Source organism: Lepidochelys olivacea (genome assembly GCF_965140295.1).
Source record: "Lepidochelys olivacea isolate rLepOli2 genome assembly, chromosome: 24".
NCBI classification, from domain to species: domain Eukaryota; kingdom Metazoa; phylum Chordata; order Testudines; family Cheloniidae; genus Lepidochelys; species Lepidochelys olivacea.
In genome coordinates, this window is record NC_140434.1 from 8,465,051 (window position 1) to 8,490,445 (window position 25,395).

The 25,395-nt window shown below is 45.1% G+C and overlaps 1 protein-coding gene across 4 annotated transcripts in view; it reads right to left on the bottom strand.

The window, feature by feature from the left end:
* Positions 1–24,250, bottom strand: part of TUFT1 (tuftelin 1) — a 33,200-nt gene extending 8,950 nt beyond the window's left edge. Inside the window, exons 1-7 of one of the 4 annotated variants that reach the window (XM_084614124.1) lie at positions 24,103–24,250; positions 7,772–7,846; positions 7,118–7,222; positions 6,257–6,343; positions 2,420–2,509; positions 1,959–2,030; positions 980–1,093 (exon numbers count right to left, since the gene is read on the bottom strand). In XM_084614124.1, coding sequence (XP_084470250.1) covers positions 980–1,093; positions 1,959–2,030; positions 2,420–2,509; positions 6,257–6,343; positions 7,118–7,222; positions 7,772–7,846; positions 24,103–24,186 — 627 coding nt within the window. In that variant the 5' untranslated portion in view covers positions 24,187–24,250. Of the gene's footprint in view, positions 1–979; positions 1,094–1,958; positions 2,031–2,419; positions 2,510–6,256; positions 6,344–7,117; positions 7,223–7,771; positions 7,847–18,290; positions 18,435–22,502; positions 22,687–24,102 lie in introns of those variants that run through there. The other 3 variants (XM_084614123.1, XM_084614126.1, XM_084614125.1) reach the window with 3 other exon arrangements.
* Between the last annotated feature and the right edge of the window lie 1,145 nt (positions 24,251–25,395).

Here is a 25,395-nt window from a genome sequence, read left to right on the forward strand (position 1 = left end):
TCAAAACCAGTTTGTGAAAATTTCAATGCAATGTGTTTACTTACAGTTTACAGATTGTACATATTTAGTTAAGACTAATGGCAACCCCCATGCTCAACTTGACCTTTCAACCTCACATGGGGAAGAGGCTGGTTGTGCTGGCTGGTGTGAACTAGCCAGAATTTTTTTTTAATCAATCATTGTTAAAAGCTACTTAAGTCCATTTACTCTCTGGGTTTCAAAACTGCCTGAACAGCAGCTCTTCAGAAGTGTCCCCCAACCACGCAGGCCAGCACAACCCCAAACTGGTTTCAATTATGATGTATTTTTTGTATTGTGCTTTCAGCCAGGAGCCCCAGTCAGGGATCAGGGCCTCATTGTGCTAGGCGCTGTACAAACCCAAAACAAGTTTGGGTGTTGCTATCAAGAAAGGGCAATGTAGCTCTGATTGTCTGGGGGAAAAAAATGGGAATTGATGGTTGACAGATTCATGATTTATAACAGGGGTCGGCAACCTTTCAGAAGTGGTGTGCCAAGTCTCCATTTAGTCACTCTAATTTAAGGTTTTGCGTGCCACTAATACATTTTAACGTTTTTAGAAGGTCTCTTTCCATAAGTCTAACATATAACTAAACTATTGTTGTATGTAAAGTAAGTAAGATTTTTTAAATGTTTAAGAAACTTCATTTAAAATTAAATTAAAATGCAGAGCCCCCGGACCAGTGGCCAGGACCCGGGCAGTGGGAGTGCAACTGAAAATCAGCTCACATGCTGCCTTCGGCATGTGTGCCCTAGGATGCCTACCCCTGAGTTAACACCTTTAATCCATATCACACCCTCCCATTCTGCTTTCCAACACAGCTTGTATCAGCTCCAGAAGGACGGGTCTGGACTGTTTCAGAGAGCTCTGAAAGCTACGTAGCAGCATGCACTTGAAGCTAGCCCCTCATTCAGACAAAGGTCAAGATCTTTCAGCAGTTCAACACTGCTGTGTATTCACCTCAAACGCGGTCTTGTCGGACTGATGCCGCTTCTCAGCCTCCTGCAGTTTCGTGAACAATCTCTTTGCTGTCTCACGAATTTTTTCTGTGTCTTCTTCTGAATCATCATCCTCCTGCAAACACAGCATGGAAGCTTTATTGGTCTCAAGCTGGACACTACCAGAACAGACACATTCTTTTTCTCTGCATGTGGAGGAGCCAATACTTTTGACCAATAGGTTACAAAAGTAAATACATAAAAGGCTGCAGAAGTTGCGGTAAAGTTTGATTTAGGCAAGTAAGAGAACAAGTTCTCAAATTCTACACTGAGTCAGGTGCCTGAGGGCCCATAAAAGAAAAAAAGTTGCATGTGACTTTCTTATGTCTCCTTTCAGCCCCCCACATGGTGTTTCTAGGATGCTGTCATAAGCCACCCTTAGGTATCTCAAAACCATCAAGTGAACGAAGTCATGACAGCTTAAACACTGACCGATTACTGAATCCTGCCCCCCTCAGTTATGGCTTTTAAACTATTGGCAAAAGGGCTGCAGCATTGCATGGTGCCGCTCTGTAGCATGGAATGCCCTTACTGCAGAGACAGGATGAGATGCTGTATATTGCTCAATTTTCTTCAAATTGCACTCACTTTCAGATAAGATGGACTCCTTAATTATCCCTGCATCCAAAAGGCTTGTGTGAAAAGGAGCCTTGTGCTTGCAGAGATTTAAAAAGAAGGTGAGCTCATTACTAGAGCAGCTGGTTTAAATGCATGTGAAAATTAAGACCTGACTTCTAACCAAACCCAGATACGGCCAGAACTGCACCAGTGAGCTTTGGAATGCAAGGAACCCAGACACAGCCAAAACAGTACCAGTGAGCTTTGGAATGCAAGGAAGATCTTAGAGCAGTTATAGGTTTGAAGTGACCCCTGAAGTGAAGATTTAAAAAGAAACCAAATCTAACTGCTCAAAATACAGTTTCCCTTTTTCGGTTCCATACCTGATCCTCCAAGGAGTTCCTATGCAAGCCATCAGCGTATCGCCATATTCCATTCTGGTTTTCGAACATTACCTATTAAAAAAATTTAAAAATCAAGAACTGTGATCCTCCCTCAAAACTAGGCTTAGATGTTACAGACAGAACACTTCCATCAGCTTTAAATCTTTGTATTACTGTAACAGCTTTAAAAAAAAGGAATGTATTCTTTGTAATAGGTTTACAAAGAAAACGTGCACTAGTGCATTTGAACAGCCAATGCATTTAGCTTGCTGAATCTCTCGTTTGCTTCTGCATATTTCTCAGTTCTTCCTCCAAAGAAGGTCTTCGAACAGGCTTTTAATCACCCAAGAGGATTTTATTTCTAGGCCACACTTTGCTGTTATTTTTAATCCAAATGTGGCACCTCTTTCCTCAGGAAAGCAAGTGCCACTGCAAGTTGACTGAAGAAATGTTCCTGTTACCTTTGCACATTGCAGGTTAGTCTTAGCTCCTTGTCTGCTCTCAAGTTTACTACTTATATCTTCCCGCAGCATCTTCAAAGAACTTCTAGCCTGGTAAATGCAAGTCAATTTAGCTTTGTCTGTGTGGACAACAGTGTCAATTATTCTTTTCAATATACATCAAATGCACATGTAATAGGTCCCCAAAACAGGGTGTAAATTCATTACATGCCAGTGTTTGAGGCCAAACAAGCAAGCAGAGGTCTTTGTCTTGTACCAGCGTGCCACAAAAGTCCCTGATTTTACTGGATATTCGCCAGCAAGCAGCACTGACTACAAGTGTCTTACTATCCTTGTTAAAGTGTAAAGGACAGAAGAGGGACATCCCAATATGTATGCTGATTTTTCATTATTGTTTAATTTTCTTTGCAAGAGTACTTTGAAAACTACAACAAACAGAAGTACCTAACAGATTCTTGTTATTCCATACATCTAAGCCCATGTGTCTTCAGCCATATGGCAGTTTACTAACAAGTACAGTCTTGACTTGCACCTGTGATACAGAATTAGTCACTAGAGAAAATGAATCCATGTGGTCAGGTTTTGGATGTGGGAGATTTTTTTGGGTAATTTTTACAGGGTCACTCCTCCAGCAATAGTGACACCAAGGCTGAAATGCTAATATTTCAGCATGTACTTTCTGCATCTATAAGCACTTTTCATACAAGGATCATCAGACACTTTTCTAGCTTTAAAGCTCTCAACCCCCTCTGTGAGGTATGTAGTGACTCACTTTAGAGGAGAAATCTGAGACACAGAAGAGCCAAGATCATACAGCAGGTCTGACTATGCTACGTGGCACATTCTATCTCAATGACACCAGCCACGGATCCAAGGTTCTTATAAAGCACAAGAGCGGCTTCAACTGGTTTGAGGTAAAAGGCTTCTTCTATACAGTTTCAGTATGGGTGTAACAACAACGTCTGTTAGGGGTGCATTTATTTATTGATCTACTTATATCAGGACAAGCCCTAGGGCAAACACAGTTCTGTGCTTATTTCTCCTATAGCCGTTTCCATCAGCAGATCTCAAAACACTTCAGTCTTTTAATGTATTTATCTTCAACTCCCCTATTAGGTAGGGCAGCATTATCAGCCCCATTTAACAGATGGGGAACTGAGGCACCAATTGGCAAAAGGACTTTAAGATCACACAGGAAGTCCTTGAAAGAGTAGGGAATTAAATGCAGGTGCTCCCACATCTTAGGCAAGTACCCGTAGATCCTTCCTCATTCTGCTGGTATAGCTTATTCCCCTTCCCATACAGATAAGAGTTAAAGCACTACACCATACGTGTTGAATAAGGCCTAAGTCACACCATTACCATGACGGGCACTTACACCAAGTATACATCCAGCTGGAAGTGGGGGACACCCTGACCAATACACACCCAATGAGAACTCACTGTAACAAGTGAAGAGTGGTTAATAAAATGGAAATCCCAGAGACTTAGCACATGCATATAAAGATTAAAGCATCTTGATGGCTTAGAGATAAATTTCAGTGGCTCTAACTCAGCAGCGTCCAAACTTTTCCTCTCGCGCCCACCCTTACCAGTCATGGAATGTGCCCCCCCCCCCCCGACACGAGCCAGGAGTGGAGCCATGGCTGAGAGCGGGGGCATGGCCATGGATGGAGCCGCAGCCAAGGTGGAGCTGGGGAGGAGCGGGGCTGGTGGTGGCACTTCCTCCCTACGCCCCCAAGGGGGCTGGCCTGGGCTCTGCCACACCTCCCGGACATCCCTCCATGCCCCCCAGGGGCGGCACACCCCAAAAATTGGGGCCCACTGCCCTAACAGCAGGAACTGTTAAAGCCTTTGTGCTTTTCAACTAGTTTTCAATTAGTCCGACTAGGTCTGTAGTGCGATTACTGCAGTGAGGAGACAGAATGAACTATTTTTATTTTTTAGGGGAAATGCATTTTGACTCAGAAGCTGGAGGCCAGGATTCAGAAGGATAATATAGAATGGAGGCATACGAACTGTCCTAGTCACTCAGATGTTGGGCTCTCTAACCCAGTATCCCATATCCCACAGTGGAAAGTGCAAGAAGCCCCCACAATAGAAAATTATGGACACATTTAAGTTTATTTAAAAGCCAAGCCAGAGACAGACCAGCCTAGACCCCACTATTGCAAAATATGGAAATGGTTTAAATAGCAACCAGCTATTTCCCACCCCCAACCCCACAAAGGTCCAGTCCCATCACTGCTGCCAACTGGACAGGGAAACGTTAACGGGTAGTGATCAATGGCTCCATGTCTAGTTGGCAGCCGGTATCAAGTGGAGTGCCCCAAGGGTCGGTCCTGGGGCCGGTTTTGTTCAATATCTTCATAAATGATCTGGAGGATGGTGTGGATTGCACTCTCAGCAAATTTGCGGATGATACTAAACTGGGAGGAGTGGTAGATACGCTGGAGGGGAGGGATAGGATACAGAAGGACCTAGACAAATTGGAGGATTGGGCCAAAAGAAATCTGATGAGGTTCAATAAGGATAAGTGCAGAGTCCTGCACTTAGGACGGAAGTACCCAATGCACAGCTACAGACTAGGGACCGAATGGCTAGGCAGCAGTTCTGCGGAAAAGGACCTAGGGGTGACAGTGGACGAGAAGCTGGATATGAGTCAGCAGTGTGCCCTTGTTGCCAAGAAGGCCAATGGCATTTTGGGATGTATAAGTAGGGGCATAGCGAGCAGATCGAGGGACGTGATCGTTCCCCTCTATTCGACATTGGTGAGGCCTCATCTGGAGTACTGTGTCCAGTTTTGGGCCCCACACTACAAGAAGGATGTGGATAAATTGGAGAGAGTCCAGCGAAGGGCAACAAAAATGATTAGGGGTCTGGAATACATGAGTTATGAGGAGAGGCTGAGGGAGCTGGGATTGTTTAGCCTGCAGAAGAGAAGAATGAGGGGGGATTTGATAGCTGCTTTCAACTACCTGAAAGGGGGTCCCAAAGAGGATGGCTCTGGACTGTTCTCAATGGTAGCAGATGACAGAACGAGGAGTAATGGTCTCAAGTTGCAGTGGGGGAGGTTTAGGTTGGATATTAGGAAAAACTTTTTCACTAAGAGGGTGGTGAAACACTGGAATGTGTTACCTAGGGAGGTGGTAGAATCTCCTTCCTTAGAGGTTTTTAAGGTCAGGCTTGACAAAGCCCTGGCTGGGATGATTTAACTGGGAATTGGTCCTGCTTCGAGCAGGGGGTTGGACTAGATGACCTTCTAAGGTCCCTTCCAACCCTGATATTCTATGATTCTATGAACCCTTGAAGTGTCAGACATCAGATTTCCTTAGGCAAAACTGCCTTTTAAGAGGCAGCTCTGGTGCCATGCCTGGGTGTGGCTGGGGAAAGCCTAGGCAAAAATCATGCAGTTCTCACACTGCTGACTTGCACTTTTCCCAGTGCAGCACTGCAAAATGCCTCGGCACTGTGGCAGTGTCAGGCCATGTCTACACTTACAAATGCACCTGTGCAGCCATGTTATGCCGACAGGAGAGAGCTCTCTGGTCAACGTAATAAAACCAACTCAACAAGCAGCGTAGCTGTGTTGGCAGGAGAGCGTCTCTCCACCCCACCCCCCCCACACACAGAGCCCTGTGCACACGAGCTCTTATGCTGGCAAAATTTATGTCCCTCAGGTATGTGGGGCTTTTTTCACACCCCTGGGCAACAAAAGTTTTGCTGACATAAGTACTAGTGAAGACATGGCCTCAGTCTTGCAGCTGTGAGAATTCAGACTTTGGTTGGGTTAAGTCAACAACATATTGTACGTTAATTCTGAAACCAAAAAGCTACCTCTTGAATGTAACGAACTTCGCTTTTCAGCTGACTGACATTCTGTTCATGCTTCACCTTGTCCTCAGCTCTTGCTTTCAAGTAAACCTGAATCAGAAAGAAATACCCAATGAAACAGCTGTTCAGTTGCAGAAGATACAAACCAGAATGGTTACAGTCACAGAGTCAGGTACAATGAGGCATTGAGCTCTCAAAGCCCTCTAAGATCTTCCAGATTCCTTTTCTACCTCTAGTCCTCCTTTCATCAGGACATTGTAGCTGAGATTTGGACACCCAATTCCCATTAATTTTAACTGGCTTTGAAAACTTCAGCCTCTAGCTTGACCTTTTCAATAAAATAGTTAATGATGGTTATTGCCATCAGTTTTTCCTCCTCTTTCCAACTAATTTTTATTCACTGCCTGGTTTTACATTTGGATGGTTTTAAAGCATTTGTTTATTTCTCTAAGCTCTCCCTTAGGATTCCCAGGGTGTGGAGACTAAACATTCCTCAGATGCCATTTTTGTTTCGAGTTTTTAAGAGTTCCAGTTTAAACAAGTTAATTCCATTAAACCTGGGAAAGTTACTCAGCAACTCTGCTGAAGTTAATTTACTGAAACAATGCAAGGTTTCTACTTTTCAAAATGGCCGCTCCTGAAAGAAAACCCACTCTGCAAGCATTGCCACATGCTCTCCTCCCCAAGTAAGGACACCACTAACCACACTTGCTAAGATTTCTTGTTTGCATAGCCAAATCAAAATGTTTAGTTTACATCTAAAATTAAACAAGATGAATTTAGTCTTAATGCATATTAGGTACCTCTAAATTAATTGTGCAAATTAATTATTCAGATCAGCTGGGAACCATGATTAACACTAACCTTGATGATCTCCTCGTGACCATCGCTGGATTTGATGCATTCTGAAGCCAGTGAATGGCCATTACTTGATCTGTTGGCCACCATAGCAAAGGCCCTTCCAACAGGCTGCAAGAGACAATGTAGTAAGACATTTAGATATTGAGATGATTTGTTTGCATAGCTTGTCTGGACCTGGCACAGACAGCTTTCTAGTCAGATCAGCATCAAGCACTTTATTAGAGGAATGCTGTGTAAAATGCAGTCTGGACCCTGTGGGACAGGGACTGTTTTTTAGTTCTGTGTTTATACAGCCCCTGCACAATGGGACCCTTCTACATGACAGGGGCCCCTAGGAGCTACAGTAATTAAAGGATGCTCCTTTAAGCGATTTGCAATGAGAAAATGCTTATGCAGCTCAGGAAATGAAGTTCTCTCTAGCATATCAAGCATAGCACAGTTTGACTACGATCCTTTACAAAGTTCTCTCCCCTCCAAAAAGTTATTGTGAACAACAGCTTTTACATATAAGCCAGAACAGAAGAAATTTCTACTCGTTTTAAAATCACTGTTTTTTAAACAGCCCTTAGCGTGGAGTCTGCTGATAAAATTCAAAACATGGTACATAAAATTAGCAGTTCCTACATACAGCAGTATGTTCATGCCTGGAACACACACCTTTTGTTTCACCTGATCACATCTCTCGCCTGGAAGGTCATTCTGCAACGTCAGCCGTAGCACTTTCACACTGTCCTGTAAAGACGACGACAGACTTTAATTAAAAATGGTTTATGTTGCTCCATGGTTAGGTTTTAAAATGTTTTTTTGTATCCACATCAAACATTTGACACAGTTAAATACAAATCTCAAATACCCATTTACATTTTTTCCAAAGATCAGAGAATTGTCTGCACAGACACGAGGGAAGTCCTGCCTCTTCATCTCTTTGATTTTGACTACAGTTGATGTAGTAAAATAGTTAGGATTAAAAAGGGGAAGACTTGAAGTGAAAAGGAGATTGGATAGCACCTCATCCAAGCCCCAGATAGACCTGAGGAAGCACTGGTGGGATGGGAAAGCCGTCAGAGGACCTGGCAATGATTATACTAGCCCCCAGGCCAGAAGACCTACCCCTGGCCATATGTGATACAGGCTGATCGTTCAGGGGTTGCCATAGATCCAAAGCTGCTACTGAAAGTATCCAAGTCTCTGTTCTGCAGTAGTACCTTCCCTCAGATGGGAAAAACCCAGACACACATTTATCCCTTCCTTTAGTTCTTTGAGACTAGCTAACTTCACTGCACTCTGCCTGGAAGTGGAGAACACCCAGAAACTGAAGATGGTGCAGAATGCATTTGTCCATTTAAGCCATACTTCATGCCAACTGTGCACACCCCCAGGGCTCCGCGAGCTATTATTTCCAAGTGGCACATAAAGGGATTGGCTTTAATCTATGACACAGGTTTGAGACCTGGCCACTGTAGAGACCACTCTGCTATCCCATAGCTGTGATCAGTACAGTCAGAGCACTCATTTTAAAAGGACACTGGTTGCAGCTGAGGCACTCTCTGAAGGCCTCAGAGAGGCTGGAAGAATGTGTGCGCCAAACTGAGAACACCATCTTGCTTTGTGAGCGCCATTTCTTATCAGGATCCCCACAACCCAGGAAAGGGGTGTAGATGCAGGATTTGCTCATGGGAGTGTGCCCAAGAGACCCAGAGCTCAGAACAGTGACCAGATGACACTACCCAGAGCCAGGGGGCTTAGAAACACGTGGGATCCAGCAGTTGGGTCTGCTGAAAACCAACTGGGTATGCTGCAAAGCCCATCTCTTCTCTGGAGTTTAGAGAGAGGTGGCTGGGGGATCTAGAGTACACAAACAGCCCCTTGTTGATTGCTGGTGGGGAGTGGGTAGTTATCTGTTAGATCTGACAACTGGGGTTAGACCAGAAGATCAATCATTTCGAAAATCCAGATCAACAGATGGGCACTTAATAAATCAATTTGCACAGTTAAGGTTGCTCAGCTCTCCTTCAATATTTTCCTCATGCACTAGGAATCAAACAATTAAAGTCAACAGCAACACTTCTGTTTCTCTGCCTATCCCAGTATAAAACTTAGCAACTCTTAATTTACTATTCTCCTTCTACAAACACCCAAGCCTTCATAGGCTACCATGCAGCCTTAAAGACACAAGGAAATAAGTTAAAAGTAGAATTCACTCTTTTAAGGTATGGTTTTCTTTTTGTTTTCTTAAAAATAGAACTTTTAACAAAGTCTCCTGAAAACAAATGTCAGAGATGGTCTCGGTATTCTTGGTCCTGCGCAGGGGAATGGACTAGATGACCTCTCGAGGTCCCTTCCAGCCTGCCATTTCTATAATTTTATGGCTCCAGGTCAGAAACCCAATATTGATATTTGTGTAAATAGAGCTGCTGTAATTGGACAAACCCACTGCCACGAAGACAGGTAAATTGCTGGATATCAAAAGCTATGATATGGTTAATGAGATGCCCTCAGATTGGCACAGTACAAGTCAGTTCTGAAATATAATCTTTACTCAAATTCCAAAACAGGAAGTTATACAAAGCTCTGTAACAGATATATTGTAATTTACACCTGAAATACCGTATAGAATTTCCATGTATACTCTTTACAAAGGGTTCTGAAATAAGCCATTCAGTAGGGTCCAATTTCAAAAGCCATCTCTATTTCCAAAATATCTGAGTATGTTCCTCACACAAATTTTAACTATGCTATTTTGTTTTTTCCTGATGTTAAGCATTAACATTATTTCCATTCTTTTCTCCTGTTAAACCCAATTCTCTGATACAACCTTAAGCTATGGTTTCATTACCACTGCATCAAATATTTAGTAATGTCAACACATGTATTTGTTTGGAATTTATATTCCAGCAGATGTTTACATAAACATGATTAAGTAATTATTTGAAAAGCCAATTATACAACGAGACAAAAAACGGTGGCAGTTAACTTTAATACAGAGTTCAGAGTAGCAGCCGTTTTAGCCTGTATTCGCAAAAACAAAAGGAGTATTTGTGGCACCTTAGAGACTAACAAAAGCTTATGCTCAAATAAATTTGTTAGTCTCTAAGGTGCCACAAGTACTCCTTTTCTTTTTATAATACAGAGGCGTGCTTTCAAAACAGTTCAAGTTTTAGTATGATTTAAGGTCATTGGCGGTCACAGTTTTACAATGGTGAAAGCAATTTTGTAGAAATTTATAATCAGGTTTATGGAATATTTCACCAGAAGCTTCCTCATGCATGTGTGTGTGAAGCAAATGAGGCAGTTGCATTGTAAAGCAATTGGGCTAACAGCAATACAGTCCACGTCACAATAAGACAACCTCATCCGGAACCACTTTCTTATCACAGAGAAACAAGTATATCAGAATACTGGACAACTAATTTAATGATTTAGTATATCACATGAACTAGCATTTGAATCTACAATACTCTGCAATTAGCTACCTCGAGAACAGGCAGGCTTCAAAAAGTGCAGCTAAACCCACTTGCAATAAGACATATGTCTAAGAATTCAGGTATTATGGAATGCACCCCAGATTGCCTGTGCAAGCATGTAGGATGCAATTTTCAAAAGCACCTGAACGACTTAAGAGTACAAATCCCACTGACTTTCATTGGGACTTATGCTCCTCAATCTTCAGAGAACTTTGAAAGTCCCCCCCTTAATACATTGACTTCTACTTATTACAGTTGATCTGTTTTTTTTAATTCATATGCAATCACTTGACATATCCGACAGAGCAAGAAGTTCTTTAATATTCGACATTGGTGAGGCCTCATCTGGAGTACTGTGTCCAGTTTTGGGCCCCACACTTCAAGAAGGATGTGGAAAAATTAGAAAGCGTCCAGCCAAGGGCAACAAAAATGATTAGGGGACTGGAACACAACTTATGAGGAGAGGCTGCAGGAACTGGGATTGTTTAGTCTGCAGAAGAGAAGAATGAGGGGGGATTTGATAGCTGCTTTCAACTACCTGAAAGGAGGTTCCAAAGAGAATGGATCTAGACTGTTCTCAGTGGTAGCAGATGACAGAACGAGGAGTAATGATCTCAAGTTGCAGTGGGGGAGGTTTAGGTTGGATATTAGGAAAAACGTTTTCCCTAGGAGGGTGGTGAAGCGCTGGAATGCGTTACCTAGGGAGGTGGTGGAATCTCCTTCCTTTGAGATTTTTAAGGTCAGGCTTGACAAAGCCCTGGCTGGGATGATTTAGTTGGGGATTGGTCCTGCTTTGAGCAGGGGGTTGGACTAGGTGATCTCCTGAGGTCCCTTCCAACCCTGATATTCTATGATATAAAGTTTATAAACCCATTACACTTATCAGTAAAAGCAGGTTAATCTTTAATTCATATGCAACAGTATTTGTCTCATTCAATAGGTTTTACAGTTCAACATGGCAGAAACAGGCTATCCCATTCAGATCCTGTAAGTAAGAAAAAGTTTCTTGAAACAACATACTCATTTCCCTGTCTCATTTGGAGCCTTGTTTATGAGTGCAAGATTCTTGTCGATAGAAACAACAAAGTGAAAGGCACCTGGATGGGTTTTAAGGTGTCACACAGTGTAAAAAGTCATCTATACTGCATGCCTAACAGTTTGGATTCCTTAAACAATCTTTTAACAGCCAGTCTCTGCAGCGGGCAAGTGTTAAAAAAAACAGACTTGCTAATAAGTCTGTATAAGTAGGGGCATAGCGAGCAGATCGAGGGACGTGATCGTTCCCCTCTATTCGACATTGGTGAGGCCTCATCTGGAGTACTGTGTCCAGTTTTGGGCCCCACACTTCAAGAAGGATGTGGATAAATTGGAGAGAGTCCAGCGAAGGGCAACAAAAATGATTAAGGGACTGGAACACATGACTTATGAGGAGAGGCTGAGGGAACTGGGATTGTTTTGTCTGCGGAAGAGAAGAATGAGGGGGGATTTGATAGCTGCTTTCAACTACCTGAAAGGGGGTTCCAAAGAGGATGGATCTAGACTGTTCTCAATGGTAGCAGATGACAGAACGAGGAGTAATGGTCTCAAGTTGCAGTGGGGGAGGTTTAGATTGGATATTAGGAAAAACTTTTTCACTATGAGGGTGGTGAAACACTGGAATGCGTTACCTAGGGAGGTGGTAGAATCTCCTTCCTTAGAGGTTTTTAAGGTCAGGCTTGACAAAGCCCTGGCTGGGATGATTTAACTGGGAATTGGTCCTGCTTTGAGCAGGGGGTTGGACTAGATGACCTTCTGGGGTCCCTTCCAACCCTGATATTCTATGATTCTATGAACGCTACAAATTATGCATGTGCGCTACAATGCATGCCTGCTATGTCTGCACACCAAGAAAACTGTGTCAGTGCTATATAAATTTGCTGCAAAAAAGGACAAGGAGTGAATATTCCTACGACTTGCAGTCCATGGGCTATTCATTATCTACAGAGCTACATTCACCAGTCTTAGTAATCCTCCTGGCTACCTGAAACTCGTTCCAGAATTTTTGGGTTGCCAGAAATTTTCTAATCAGCTAACCTCACAAGCACCTCACAGGACCCTACGCAACTGTTCCACATCTGCCTTTGTGGGCTACCTCTCACATAAATTCAACAGTAATTAAATTTGCAGACAAAATCAAAAATCAGAGGAACTAGGACTAGAGATGGACTGAACCAAACCGCAGAGCAACCAAGGCCATAAGCAACAAAGGGGACCGAGTCAGTCCTAATAAATGTGAAGCTGAACATCCAAGAAATGAACAGCACAGATACAGAACAGGAGAGATCTAATCAACCAGACCTACTCATTGCACTGGAGCCTGGTTATTTCCATCATTCCTTTAATAGCATCCTATTACTTTTCCCAACATAAACAGGTGCCTCTAGTTGCCATAGGGAAGATACAAAATTAAGATGGAGATGCTTGAAGAGAGACTAAGAATTGTCATCTTCAGTAGCGAGGCACAAGATGGAAGTTTGGGAGCCACTACCCTAGACCAAAGATACCACAAACACACAAAAACTTGTATGCTGCTTTTGGGGATGGCAGGGCCTAAAGAAAATCCTGTAGACATAGGAAAGACAGACAAGAACTCGGTGAATTTTTCCCCACAGCCTTCCCATTTACTGCTTGTATTCTACAATAGTGACACTATTACAGCAAATAAGCATCTGCTCCGGAATAGCTGGTGGGGGAGCAAAGAAAAAAAATCTCTATGGAAAAATGTTGAGACTGACCGCAAGCTGTGATGTAACCAGGGAGAGCAGGTACTGTCTCATAAACATCATTCCTGGAGTGGGGCTGGCACTTTAGCCAATCATCCCAGCTATAAGATTCCATGCATGCTTTAAAATCTTGTCACACTAATCTTTCCCAAGTCAATCATTTGAGAAGTTTGGAGCAGACACATCACTGACAGTATGCAGGTTTAACAAAGAAGCTAGATAGACCAGCTCCAAGCATATCCATGCTTGCCCAAAGTTCGCATAAGCATGGATCCTTCATAGCTTGAGTCAACCTCTAAATAGAAGTGCCTCACATTCTTAAGAAGAGCTTCCTAAACATAATTCAAATAAATGTCCTGAAAACTTTTAGACTAGGGTGTGATCTGATCACTCATTCTTTCTCTGATCTTACAGAAAAGCAAAGACCCCTCCAAGTACACACAGCAGAATGTTTTAATTTCCATTGCTATTTGTACTAAATGAGGATTAATCTATGAAACTGCACAAATTTACTCGATCGCTAACATTCATTTTGCATTAAGTTTCTGGTAGATTTCCTTGTGCTTAAAATCAAGGGGTCATGAGCATAAAGAAACCCTTTCTGATTAACTTAATTTTCTGGGAGAATTAAATCCTTTAAAAAAAAGGAGTTGGAAGAGAATGCATCCGATGAAGCTGTAGCTCACAAAAGCTCATGCTCAAATAAATTGGTTAGTCTCTAAGGTGCCACAAGTACTCCTTTTCTTAATGCTAAGATGAACTCTCGTAGCATGGCCAAACCTCGCTGCTGTAGTACACGTAAATTCAGGCACCTATTTACCTTGTAAGAATCCTAAGTGAAAAGGAGACCACGCACAGAAGTCTGCACTAATCTCTCCCCTACACAGACAGTCAAATTCAACTCCTCCGGAGATGCATTTGGCCCATGTAATTCCACTGATTGCAATGAAGTTAAAGCAGGAATGAATCCCACTTGTCTTCCTTCCAGCTACATTTAAAACCATGACTATGCTGGTTTCCCCCTCCTGCTCTTTTAGAAAAAAAAATTAATAACCACTAACAATTTAGAAATTAAGGAAATATATATTACTGCCCCCAGTTATTTTCTTCAAGAGGCAGGTGGTGTTCTTTGTAGCATGACAGGTGTGTCTGTGAGTTAGTAAGTGCTACGTACTACCTATTAAAAAACACTCATATTTGGAACAAACCTCACATGGCAACACCTTAGTAAATATCATATTAACCTTAAGCTATTTCCTGCATAAAGATTATGCAACTTGCTCAATTTTCTTTGCTTCCAACACACCTTGAATTGCACATGTTTAAAGCATTTACTACAGGGGTCATGAATTAAGGAAGAGCCAAAGGAAACCTGACAATTTTTGCACCATTTTCTACTTGCGCTTCTGTGAAGATCTATCTACAGCTAGGGGAGATTTATGTGGTTGTTTTTTTTTTTTAGTAAAATAAAATAAAAAATGGCTTTTCTGATGTCAAGAGTTTATTCCGAGCGGGAAGTGGTATCTGATTTAACACTGACATTCTCAGATTTTTTCAATCCGTAAGATTGAAAATGATCCAAACGTAGATATTTCCGCCACAGAATAAGGTAACTGATGTTGAAGGGGAAGTGAAATAGGGTCAGTAGCTGAATTAGGATTCACATATTTTGAAAAGTCCTATTTTAGATCTCATTTGTGATCGTGGCACATTCTTTGCTGTGAAACCCACCAAGAACAAAAATAAGCAGGAACACAAGGGATGCAGATTAGTTAAATAATTAAAGGAAGAGACACTGAGCATTGCTCAGCAAAGTATGTTTCGGCTATCTATTCTCAAGAGCATCCAGAAGCAAGAAAATTAGTCTAGGAAAAAGAGAAGGTTAGTGGAGTACTAAAGACCTGGGTTAAAAACAGAAGATTATGTTGACCCGACTAAAGAAGTGACTGGAGAGCTACATAAGAAGAGGATTCAGAGTAGCAGCCGTGTTAGTCTGTATCCGCAAAAAGAAAAGGAGTACTAGTGGCACCTTAGAAACTAACCAATTTATTTGAGCATAAGCTTTCATGAGCTACAGCTCACTTCATCGGATGCATTCAGTGGAAGATAAAGTGAGGAGATTTATATACACACAGAACATGAAAAAATGGGTGTTATCATACACATTGTAAGGAGAGTGATCACTTAAGATGAGCTATTACCAGTGGATAAGAAGAGGATTATCTTTTTTGAGACCAGGGAAGAATGCCTGAGACTGAAAGCCAGGAACCCAACACCAGCATTGAATCACTTGGTCACAAGTCACTTCATCTGTGTCAAGGAAAGGAGTACTTGTGGCACCTTAGAGACTAACCAATTTATTTGAGCATGAGCTTTCAGTGAGCTACAGCTCACTGAAAGCTCATGCTCAAATAAATTGGTTAGTCTCTAAGGTGCCACAAGTACTCCTTTCCTTTTCTTTTTGCGAATACAGACTAACACGGCTGTTACTCTGAAACCTGTCATCTGTGTCAGTTTGTCGAATGGGAACAGGACTGACCAGAACGGTATTGTGAAGAGTAATTAGGCAATGTTTGCCAAGTGTTGAAGACACAAGGTGTGATAGTGTTGCTTATTACTACAGTACCACACATAACATGTATGCAATACATGCTTAACACCGCAACAGTTCCATATATGGTAGGGAAGGGCTGCAGGGAGTTAGGATTCTCTCATTAGAAGACTCAAAGATGAGTCACCTTCGATACATACAAAGGCCAGTGGACTGATACTAGCAAGGATAATGAGAAACCAAACATGAAACAATTAAACTTCTGTTGAACAACTGCAAGGGAGAAATCCAGTGTACATTTATGGGAGCCATGTTTTTCCAGGCTGGATTTCCCCCCAAGACATTAAAAATCTAGCTTCTTTTTCTTGTCTAATATTTATATAGTAGAAAGAAAATTGGATCAATTGACTGACACACAGGACTGACTGCAGGACCCAAATGGATAATTTGGTGTGCCTGGAACTGTCTCTCGAAAACTTGGGGTTCTGGAAAACCCAATCTATCAGATCCAGTATTTCTCTGCTTCATCATTAACCCAAAGAACAAACAATCTATGTCAAGAACTGTAAGCCACACCAAAATCTGGCATTCCTATCAATGAGATCTGCTGAAAGCAATTTAGAAGGACTTTGAACAAAACAAAAAAAAACACACGAAACAGAACTACTTGTAAAGTGACACAACTAAAACCAGTCCCTCTTCAGCTTTGCAAAACCTTGAAAGCATGTCTCTCTCACCAACCGAAGCTGGCCCAATAAAAGATATTACCTCATTCACCTGGTCTTTCTAACAACCAAAACACATTTACTACCAGCAACTGCCAATGCCTAGATTACTCAAATCTTATTATTAAAATCTCCAATGTAATTATCACCTTGACTACAGGCACATTAAACTCCACATAAAGCACACAATTCCATTAGCACAATCTGGATATAGTTATTTGACATCTGTATTATATCAAAACCATTTGCTGCCTGCATGACTTTTCCCACATATGTCGTAAACATTACATGAGCCATGTCTGTGGGCATCACATCAAGCAGTGCTATATAAATTGTGTATTTATAAAAATTTTAAATAGATAAATAGATAAAGGTGTAGCAGGCAATGATTCTTGTGGTGTTACTGTTTACATTTCTCTCTAGGTCCTTATCGTAGATCTAGAGCACCTAAAATTTTTTCAAACAAAAAAATATAAAACAGAGTACAACACTAGTGAGGGTGGCTAAAGGTTTCTGATTAGCCTGGACAATATTCTGATCTATAAACTCTCCTGACAGCATACAACACTTGAAGCACACACTTGTGCCACAGGGAAAAATTGCTACTCTGAAAGAAAATAAGCCTACAGTATGTTAATACAAGATTACACGACAAACACTTTAAGGATAACGTATTTTGATAAGCATTCAACAAGGCTTCTAGTATTTTTACAAGCCAAAATAAATTAGTAGAAGGGGAGGGGGAAAAACCTTATGACAGAACTGCAATTGTAAGAGATTGAAACAAAGCCCTGTCTGTTCTTGCATTATGGTCTGATAACCTTCCCTGTTTTCAAGCAGCTCAGGAGCCACCTGCTGTCTATGGCAGCTTTCAACAACCAAGGAAAGTTTCAGAAAGGCTTTCTGGTTACTGGAGTCTCAATAACTCTCCCTTGACCTTAGGTGCCTCCTGCTTCTCCTTTGCAAAGGGCTGCCTCCCCCCACCCCCCAGGAGCATGGCAGGGGTCTTCATCTCAGACAAGAGTCCCCCTCCAGGGCTGGAACCAGAGGTGCCACAGATCCTTCACCCCCTGCGTGCCACCACAAACCCTGCACCCAAGCCCAAAGCCACTTCCATCGCAAGATGGAGGACAGCCCTGGGGACAAGAGCCCGGAAGTCACAGGGGAACCCACAGCCATGCCAGGAATCAAGGGGCCACAAGGAGCTAGATCCAGCTTTGAGACCCCCCCAACACACACACAGGGGAGAGGGTGCCCCCCACTAGGGGTACAGGAGATCAGTCCTGAACTAGGGAACTGAGGGGGAATCTCTGGAGCCAGGAGGGGGTAAGACCAGCTCGCAGAGCGCCCCCCAGGAATTGAGGGGTCCCCCACAGAGCCCCAGGGGGTGAGACCAGATTATGGGGGTCCCCCCTGGACCAATGAGGAGGTGTGACCGGGGGAGGAGCCCCCAGGGACTGAGTGGGGTCCCCCATAAAGCCACAAGGGGGGAGACCAGGTCACGGAGCCCCCCCCCGGAACTGAGGGGGGCCCTACAGCACCACAGAGACCTCGGCCCAGCCCTGCACCAGGGCCAGCCCTGGTCACCCCCATGCGGGGGGCTGGGGGCGCCTGGCCCGTTGGGGGGATGCCCTGCCCCCCACAGGCCCGGAGGGAGCGGCGGGGGGGACTCACCGGACTGTCGCCGCCCGGCCGCACCTCTGCCAGCGTGCACACGCTCCGCACCTCGCTCATGCCACCGGTCCGGCTCCGACGCGACTAGGCGGCGGCGGGGGCCCGCCCGCGCGAGAAATACCGGCCCCGCCCCTCCGCGCCTGCAGGCCCCGCCCCTTGCTGCCGGGCGCTGGCCTCCCGCTGGGCCGGTCCCGCGCTCCCCGCCTCGCGCGTTGGCTGCTCGTGAGCCCGGGGCTCGCGCTGGGGGTGCTGCTGCCGCGCGCGCGGCGCCCCAAGGAGCAGGGAGGATGAAAGCAGGCAGGTCAGGGTCTTGCATGTAAATTAGTGCACCGCGATCGGGGGAGTCTTGTATGAAAATGAATGCAAAGTAGGGCGGGGTCTTGCGTGTTAATTAATGCAAAGTAGGGCAGGGTCTTGCGTGTTAATGAATACAAAAGCAAGACAGGGTCTTGCATGTAAATGAATTCATGGCGGGTCGGGGTCTCGCATATAAATTAATATGCCGCAGGGCGGAGTCGTGCATGTTAATGCAAAGCAATGCAGCGTCTTGCATGTACATTAATGCAAAGCAAGGTGGGGTCTTGCATGTAAATAAACCCACGGCCGATCAGGGTCTTCCTCCGTTGTAAACTAATGTACAACGGGGTGGGAATCTTGCATATGCAAAGAACCGCACCGTGGGGCGGGGGTCTTGTATATAAATTAATGCCCCACAGGTAGGATCTGTAAATTACTGTGGAGCGGGGCGGGCTCTTTTGTTCAAATCAAGTACTATGGAGCCACATATATCAAGTACATTGTAGCCACCTCAATGTATGGGCGGGCCAGCATTATGTTTGCACTCTATACCAGTTCATGGTTCTGGTTATCAATTGTTCGCTCCCATCTATTTGCATTGGCAAATTAAGGTATGGGCTTTTAAGCATTATTTCCCCACCTCCCAAAATTGCATGGGGTATAATATATGGAAATTAATCCAGGTCATTTAATTGTCTAATTACTGAACTCTTCTAAATTTTTATCTAATTATTTGCATTGGAGGATATTACATGGAAAAAATGCATGACTATTATTAAGTTTTCTAAGATAGTTATCCATATGATAACTAATTCACATGTATACATGACATTGTTTTTAATATTTACAGTTATTTGATGCAAGGGGGATGCTGCATTTATAGTTTACAATTGCTTTCCACTTACTTTAATTGGAATGCAAAAAAAAAAATTCACAATTTGAGATGTTTTCAATTTGTCAAGAAATTATATGAAAATCAATGCAGGATTTTTAATTGTGGTTTCCAGCCAGTTGTACTGGAAGGTATATTACATGCAAATTAATTCATGATTTTTATTATTTTTGAATTAAATATATGGATTTACATGCAATGCATAACTTAATTTCATTGCTATTATTTGCATAATCGAGGATGCATGTATTGTTTCTACATTAATTCTGCAGTCATTTGTATCCAGAACATTACATGTTGGTGGTCCATGAACTTGAAGAATCTTGCATTTGTTTGCATTGGGGCAATACATACATAACATGACTTTGAGTTGTTTTCTAGTCATTTGCTTTGGGGGGATATTTAAGTAGTTTAAGGTGCTGCAGCCCCGAACAAGAAGGAAGGGGGTGAAGATTGTGTCCTGCAGGAGAAGTATGTCAAAGAAGTTTAATGACGTAGCTGGTTAAAGAAGATCTGGAAGTCAGCTATATTTTCTTCTGGGTGGTACATTCTATTGGAGTTGCTGCCTAATTAGCCTATTCACAGAGACTATTCTGGAGTTTTGCTTAAGTGTCTTCAGAGAAGGCTAACCATCATTTCTGATCTCCTGCCATGTATTAACATCATGCTTCTCTAGCACCTTTTCAGCCAAGGATATTGATTAATTAAGCCTCACAGCACTCCCTTGAGGTGGTGTCATTGCCATTTTACAGAAGGGAAACTGAGGTATGCATGTTTCAGAGTAACAGCCGTGTTAGTCTGTATTCGCAAAAAGAAAAGGAGGACTTGTGGCACTTTAGAGACTAACCAATTTATTTGAGCATAAGCTTTTCGATAAAGTGAGCTGTAGCTCACGAAAGCTTATGCTCAAATAAATTGGTTAGTCTGTAAGGTGCCACAAGTACTCCTTTTCTTTTTGAGGTATGCAGGTCGTGACTGATTAAATACCCCATGTAACCCAGCAGGGTTATGGCAGGGTCAAGAACAGAATCGATAATGCCTCTGTTTTAATTTTTAGGGTCACATTCCCCATCCAGCATCAGCAAAAGAACCTAGGTGTTCAGCCTTCTAGGCTCCTGCTCTCACAACCAGACCATGCTCCCCCCAAGAACCCAAGAGAAGTAGAACCCAGGAGTCCTGACACCCGCTCCTTTGTTTTAGCCACTGGGCCAGACTTACACTGAGATGCAGCAACAGAACCCAGGAGTGCTGACACATACGCTGTTGCTCTAACCACTCAACCACATTCCCTCTCCCGATTTCTCTACAGTTACTCCCGAGGGCCTAGAGTTCTCCCTAAAGCCAGGTTTGCTGCAAAGGAGAATGAGTTAATTGTTGCACTGAATCTTTCCCGTTCACCCTGCTTTGTTGTGGCGCTTTTCTTTGCAGGTGCTGGATGAGTAACCAGCCAACTCTCTCTCCTCTGTGGTTCAGCAGGCAAGGACTTGGAAAGAGATCTAGCATGCTGAGGGATTGTTTGGGGCGAGGCAAGGAAGTTTCCAGGAGCCGCTGTGAGAAGCAGACTGTCTCTTTCTCAGAGCTGAGCAGAAGAAAGAAGGTGCTTGGGGTTTTATGTTCGTGCCAGCTTACTTCTCAGCGTGTGAGAACAGAACCGGGGAAGAGAGGGCCACAGCTTGTCCACGTGAGAGAGCCTCACAAAGCAACGTGAGGAGCGGGGCGAATGCTCCATGGCCCTGTTTGCTTTTTGATAACAAAGCCTGTGGCCCCCACGTGCAGAGACGCTAACCCCTCCATGCTGTGTCTTTCTGAGCGTGGGCATGTGAATTCTTCCATCCGTCTAGATAGCTGGCCCCTGTGACCATCATACCTGAGCAGGTCAAAGTCTTCCATGTACTGATCCTCACAAATCCCTTGGGGTGGGGCTATGCTGTTGTCCCCCTTGTACAGCTGTGGATCTGAGACCACAGAAAGACTTCAGGGGACATTATCACGAATTCCGAAGTGCCTTAGAATCTGTCTATGCTGCAAACCCCCACTCCTGCAGCAGCGAGTCTCATAGCCTGGGTCAGCTGGCGCGGGCTCGCAGGGCTAAAAACAGCAGCGCAGATGTACGGGCTCGGAGCCGGGCCTCCAGCCTGAGCGGGATCATCTCCATTGCTCTTTAGACCCGTAGCACAAGCCCTGGGTGCCTGAGTCGGCTGCCGTGGGCTCTGAGATTCTGCTCGGGGGTTGTTTTTGTTTTGCAGTGCAGACGTCCCCTTAGAAGCGTTAAAAGTCCCATTTACAAAAGGGACGGAGCACTTCGGGGCAGATTTTGAAAGGAGCGTAGGCGCCCAGTGTGATTTACAAAAGTGACGTGCCTTTGGGACTCCCACTAGCACCTAGCTGCATCTTAGTCACCTTTCAAAATCTGGTCCTTGGTGACTTGTCCACAGCCCTAAGGGACCTATAGCACAGCAGGGACTTGAACGTAGGTCTGCCCCATCCCAGGCAAGCACCCTAACCACTGGACCATCCTTCCTCTCAGCCTACTGCTGCCTTGTTGTGGTGTTGGCCTGCCAGCCCCAGAGACTGGTACCCTCCATCCCCACAGAGATGGAATAGCCTGGCAAGCCAAGCTTCCCCATTACTGTCCTGCCAGTGGAGCTTAGCGTTGACCCCTGGCAGGGCTCTCCACTAGGGGCATCCGTTGCCTACGGCCTCTCTGCTGAACCTGGCTATTGAGCTGCGGGATCTGGAGCGAGACCTGGTGACCAAACCCAATTCACACCAGCCTCCCGGTAGGAATCAGAGGAGAAGGATTCCCAGGCATCTGTCCAGAGGCAGAATCCCAGTCCTCTGAGCCAGCCAGCTACACAGAAGACCAAGTAATAGGTCCCTCACCATCTCTTCCTGCAAAGAACCATTGACCCTTCAGCCTCAGCATGAGCTCAGTGCCCCGCTCCACGCTGCCTGTGGCTGGGAAAAGTTTAAATCGGATTCCCTCCCTTCCCCCGGAGACACCATCACAGGATAGAGCCTACCTGGCAAAAAATCCCCTCTTTCTCTTCACCCCCGGTGTCAGGGCAAGGCGCCTCTTGGCCCCCCTCTGCTTCAGGGATCAGTGCCAGCTGGGTCTGCAGCCTCCAGAAGGCCATTTCTTCCCTTCTACAAGAAGCATCTGCAGCAAAGCCACCTCCTCGCATCCCAACTCGCAGGGAGCCAGTCTGTCCTCCTCCTCTGCCAAAAGGGCGTGCCGTTTCCCCTTCTCCCCCTCCTCCACTGCGCTAATTGCTGCATTCCACAGGGATGAGCTCAGGGGACCTGATCCTGCAGCTGGGGGAAGAGAGGCGCTGAGCCGGAGCAAATGCCTGTCTTGCCCTGTGTTCACGCCAAGCAAGTTGCCCCTTAGATGGGGGTAGATTCGAGAAGGGAGCCTGGCTCTAACCATGGAGGCAGCAAACCTGAGAGGCTGATCTCTCTTGAGGTTGTAGAATGACCTTCTCCAGAAACTCAGGCCCATCCCAAACCTCCCCACCTTCCGCTCCAAGGCCGAAGCGCGCTTCTTTGATCTGTCTTCTCTAACGTAAATACAGAACAACGTGCGTGTCTTAAAATAAAACAACCCCCCTACAATTCTACCAAACAAGACACTCCACTGTCCACACTTCTCCCCTTGGGGAGAGGATGAGAGACCAAATGACACGTAACCGATGTGACGTCACAGTGCTTCATGCATAATGGACAGGCCCAGTGGAAGTTAGGGGGTTCAATACCTTTGAGAATCTAGGCCTCAGTCCAGTGATAAGCGCAGTGTAAGAAAGAAGAACTGACCCAATTCTTCATCTCCTTCACCCCCCCACATTTGCACTGACTCCACAGAAACACGGGACTCCTTATTTCTCATGTTCACATAGTATCTGCTGCATCCGGGCAGAACTGCCCGTGCCCCCAAGAGAGACCTGGTTCTCAGGAGATGTCTAGCCTAGCTGGGGAGACCCAAGATGTTCCAAGTAGCAGCTACCCATTTCGGTGTGTCTATGTTTGGGGGGAATTGTCCATTAGGAGCTGCAGCTGAGGAATTCTGACTAACACCACAGTGGGTCACAGAAACCAGCCGAGAATTCTTCTGTCATGTTTGCAGATTGCATAAAGAACCACTGGAGACAAAACTATGTGCAGGGCATTTGCTAAAATAGAGGTTGTGAGGCATACTGATTAGAGCAAGGGGACTGAGAGTCAGGGCTCCTGGGGCCTATTCCCAGGGGTGGGGTGTATGGGTTACAGCAGGAGCGTGGGAGTCAGGACTCTCAGGGTTCTACTCCCAGGTCTTGCATTTCCTCATTAAGGGCCAGTTTTTCAAAGGCTCAGCACCCATAATTGGAGCTGGATTTTCAAAAAAGCTGGGAGCTCAGCACCAAGCTGCTCCCTTTGCAGCACCCAAGGTGCGGAGGTCTTTTGAAACTCCAGCTCCCAGTGTGGCTGCTGGCATCTTTGGGAAAAATGGCTCTATGTGGAATATCCCTCCCCATGCCTCAGTTTCCCCATCAGTAAAATGGGGATAATAATTCACAGGTGGGGACCCAGTATGTTTGAGACCCCGCCCACCCCCCGCTGCATGAGGTCACTTTGAAGCAGACTCACCTTTTCCAACAGAAGCCCAGGGCTGGCTCTACGGGGTGCTGGCTCAGTGCTCCTCTGATGGCACGCGCCACTCAGCGTTTCCATAGCTCCCTGTGAACACAAGCATTGCTAGGGAACGAGGTGGAGACGTTCTGCAGGGACCGAGCAGGGTAGGGGCGTGAGAGCAAGAAGCTGAGCCAGGCTGTAAAACATGAACTTTGCCCCGTGTTAGCTGGGTAAACAGCGGCCACAGAGGCCCAGTGGGCCACGCCCATTCTGCCCTACGTCACAGGCCCAACATAGCGTCTGGGGAGCCACCCACCCATCCGAGTGCAACTGCTGGTGGTTTTTTGAGCACGATGGGATGTTCCAAGCCAGTGTAAACACGCACAGCTCCTGGCACAGCCTCTGGGACAAAGGGTCTGACTGGTAAAGCAGTGCCACGTGCACCCACCGGGCGGTGGGCGAGTACGCCAGATAAGTCATTTACCTGCCAGAAGAGGGTTGTGGCAGGGAAAGCAACCAACGGGGGAGGTGGGCCATAAGCTAAGGCACAACTCCCCCACTCCTTCTGGCATCCCCCTTTAAACACTTCCTAGTCGCCAGCACCTCCTGTCAGGGTCCCAGGGCCAGATTCTGATCTCAGCCGCATTGGCGTAAAGCCAGAGGAATTCCACTGATGCAATCTCTCTGGGTGCCACTGTTACCAGAGTGGATGAGCCCCTCAAAAACCTTCAACACCTGTCTGAGACAGGGGCATGTCACACCCATTGTACGCATGGGGAACTGAGGCCCACAGGGATTAAGTGACTTGCCCAAAGTCCATGGCCCGAGTGACCCTCTCCCCTCCTCTGCCCTGGCTCCGTGTCCTGTGCTGAGGTCACCCAAGGAGTCTATGGCAGAAGAGGGCATCCCCGTGTCACAAGTCAGCGCCCCAACCACTTTTTCTTCCTCCCTCCTCTGGATTGAGACCAGTACAAATGCCAAGCCAGTGCAAACTCCTCCTGAACTTGTAAGGGTAGGAGGCCTGGGCTGCTCATTCAGCTGCAGCCGTGATGCCCTCCAATGCCCATTTTGCTAGCAACTGGCCTGTCCCAGGCTCACATCTGTGGTCTCTCTTTTTTGGTATTGTTCTTGGGTCTTCAGCCCAGCCCCCACATTAAGCTTTGATCCTTCCCTTGCCCCTGGGACCCAGACTTTGCTAACACAGATAAGGTCCAAGGTCCAACCAGCAACTCTTAAAAGGAAACCTCCGCTCATGGGTCTTTCCAAGTTCCTGATTTCATATTAACGCAAAACAAACGTACGTACAGT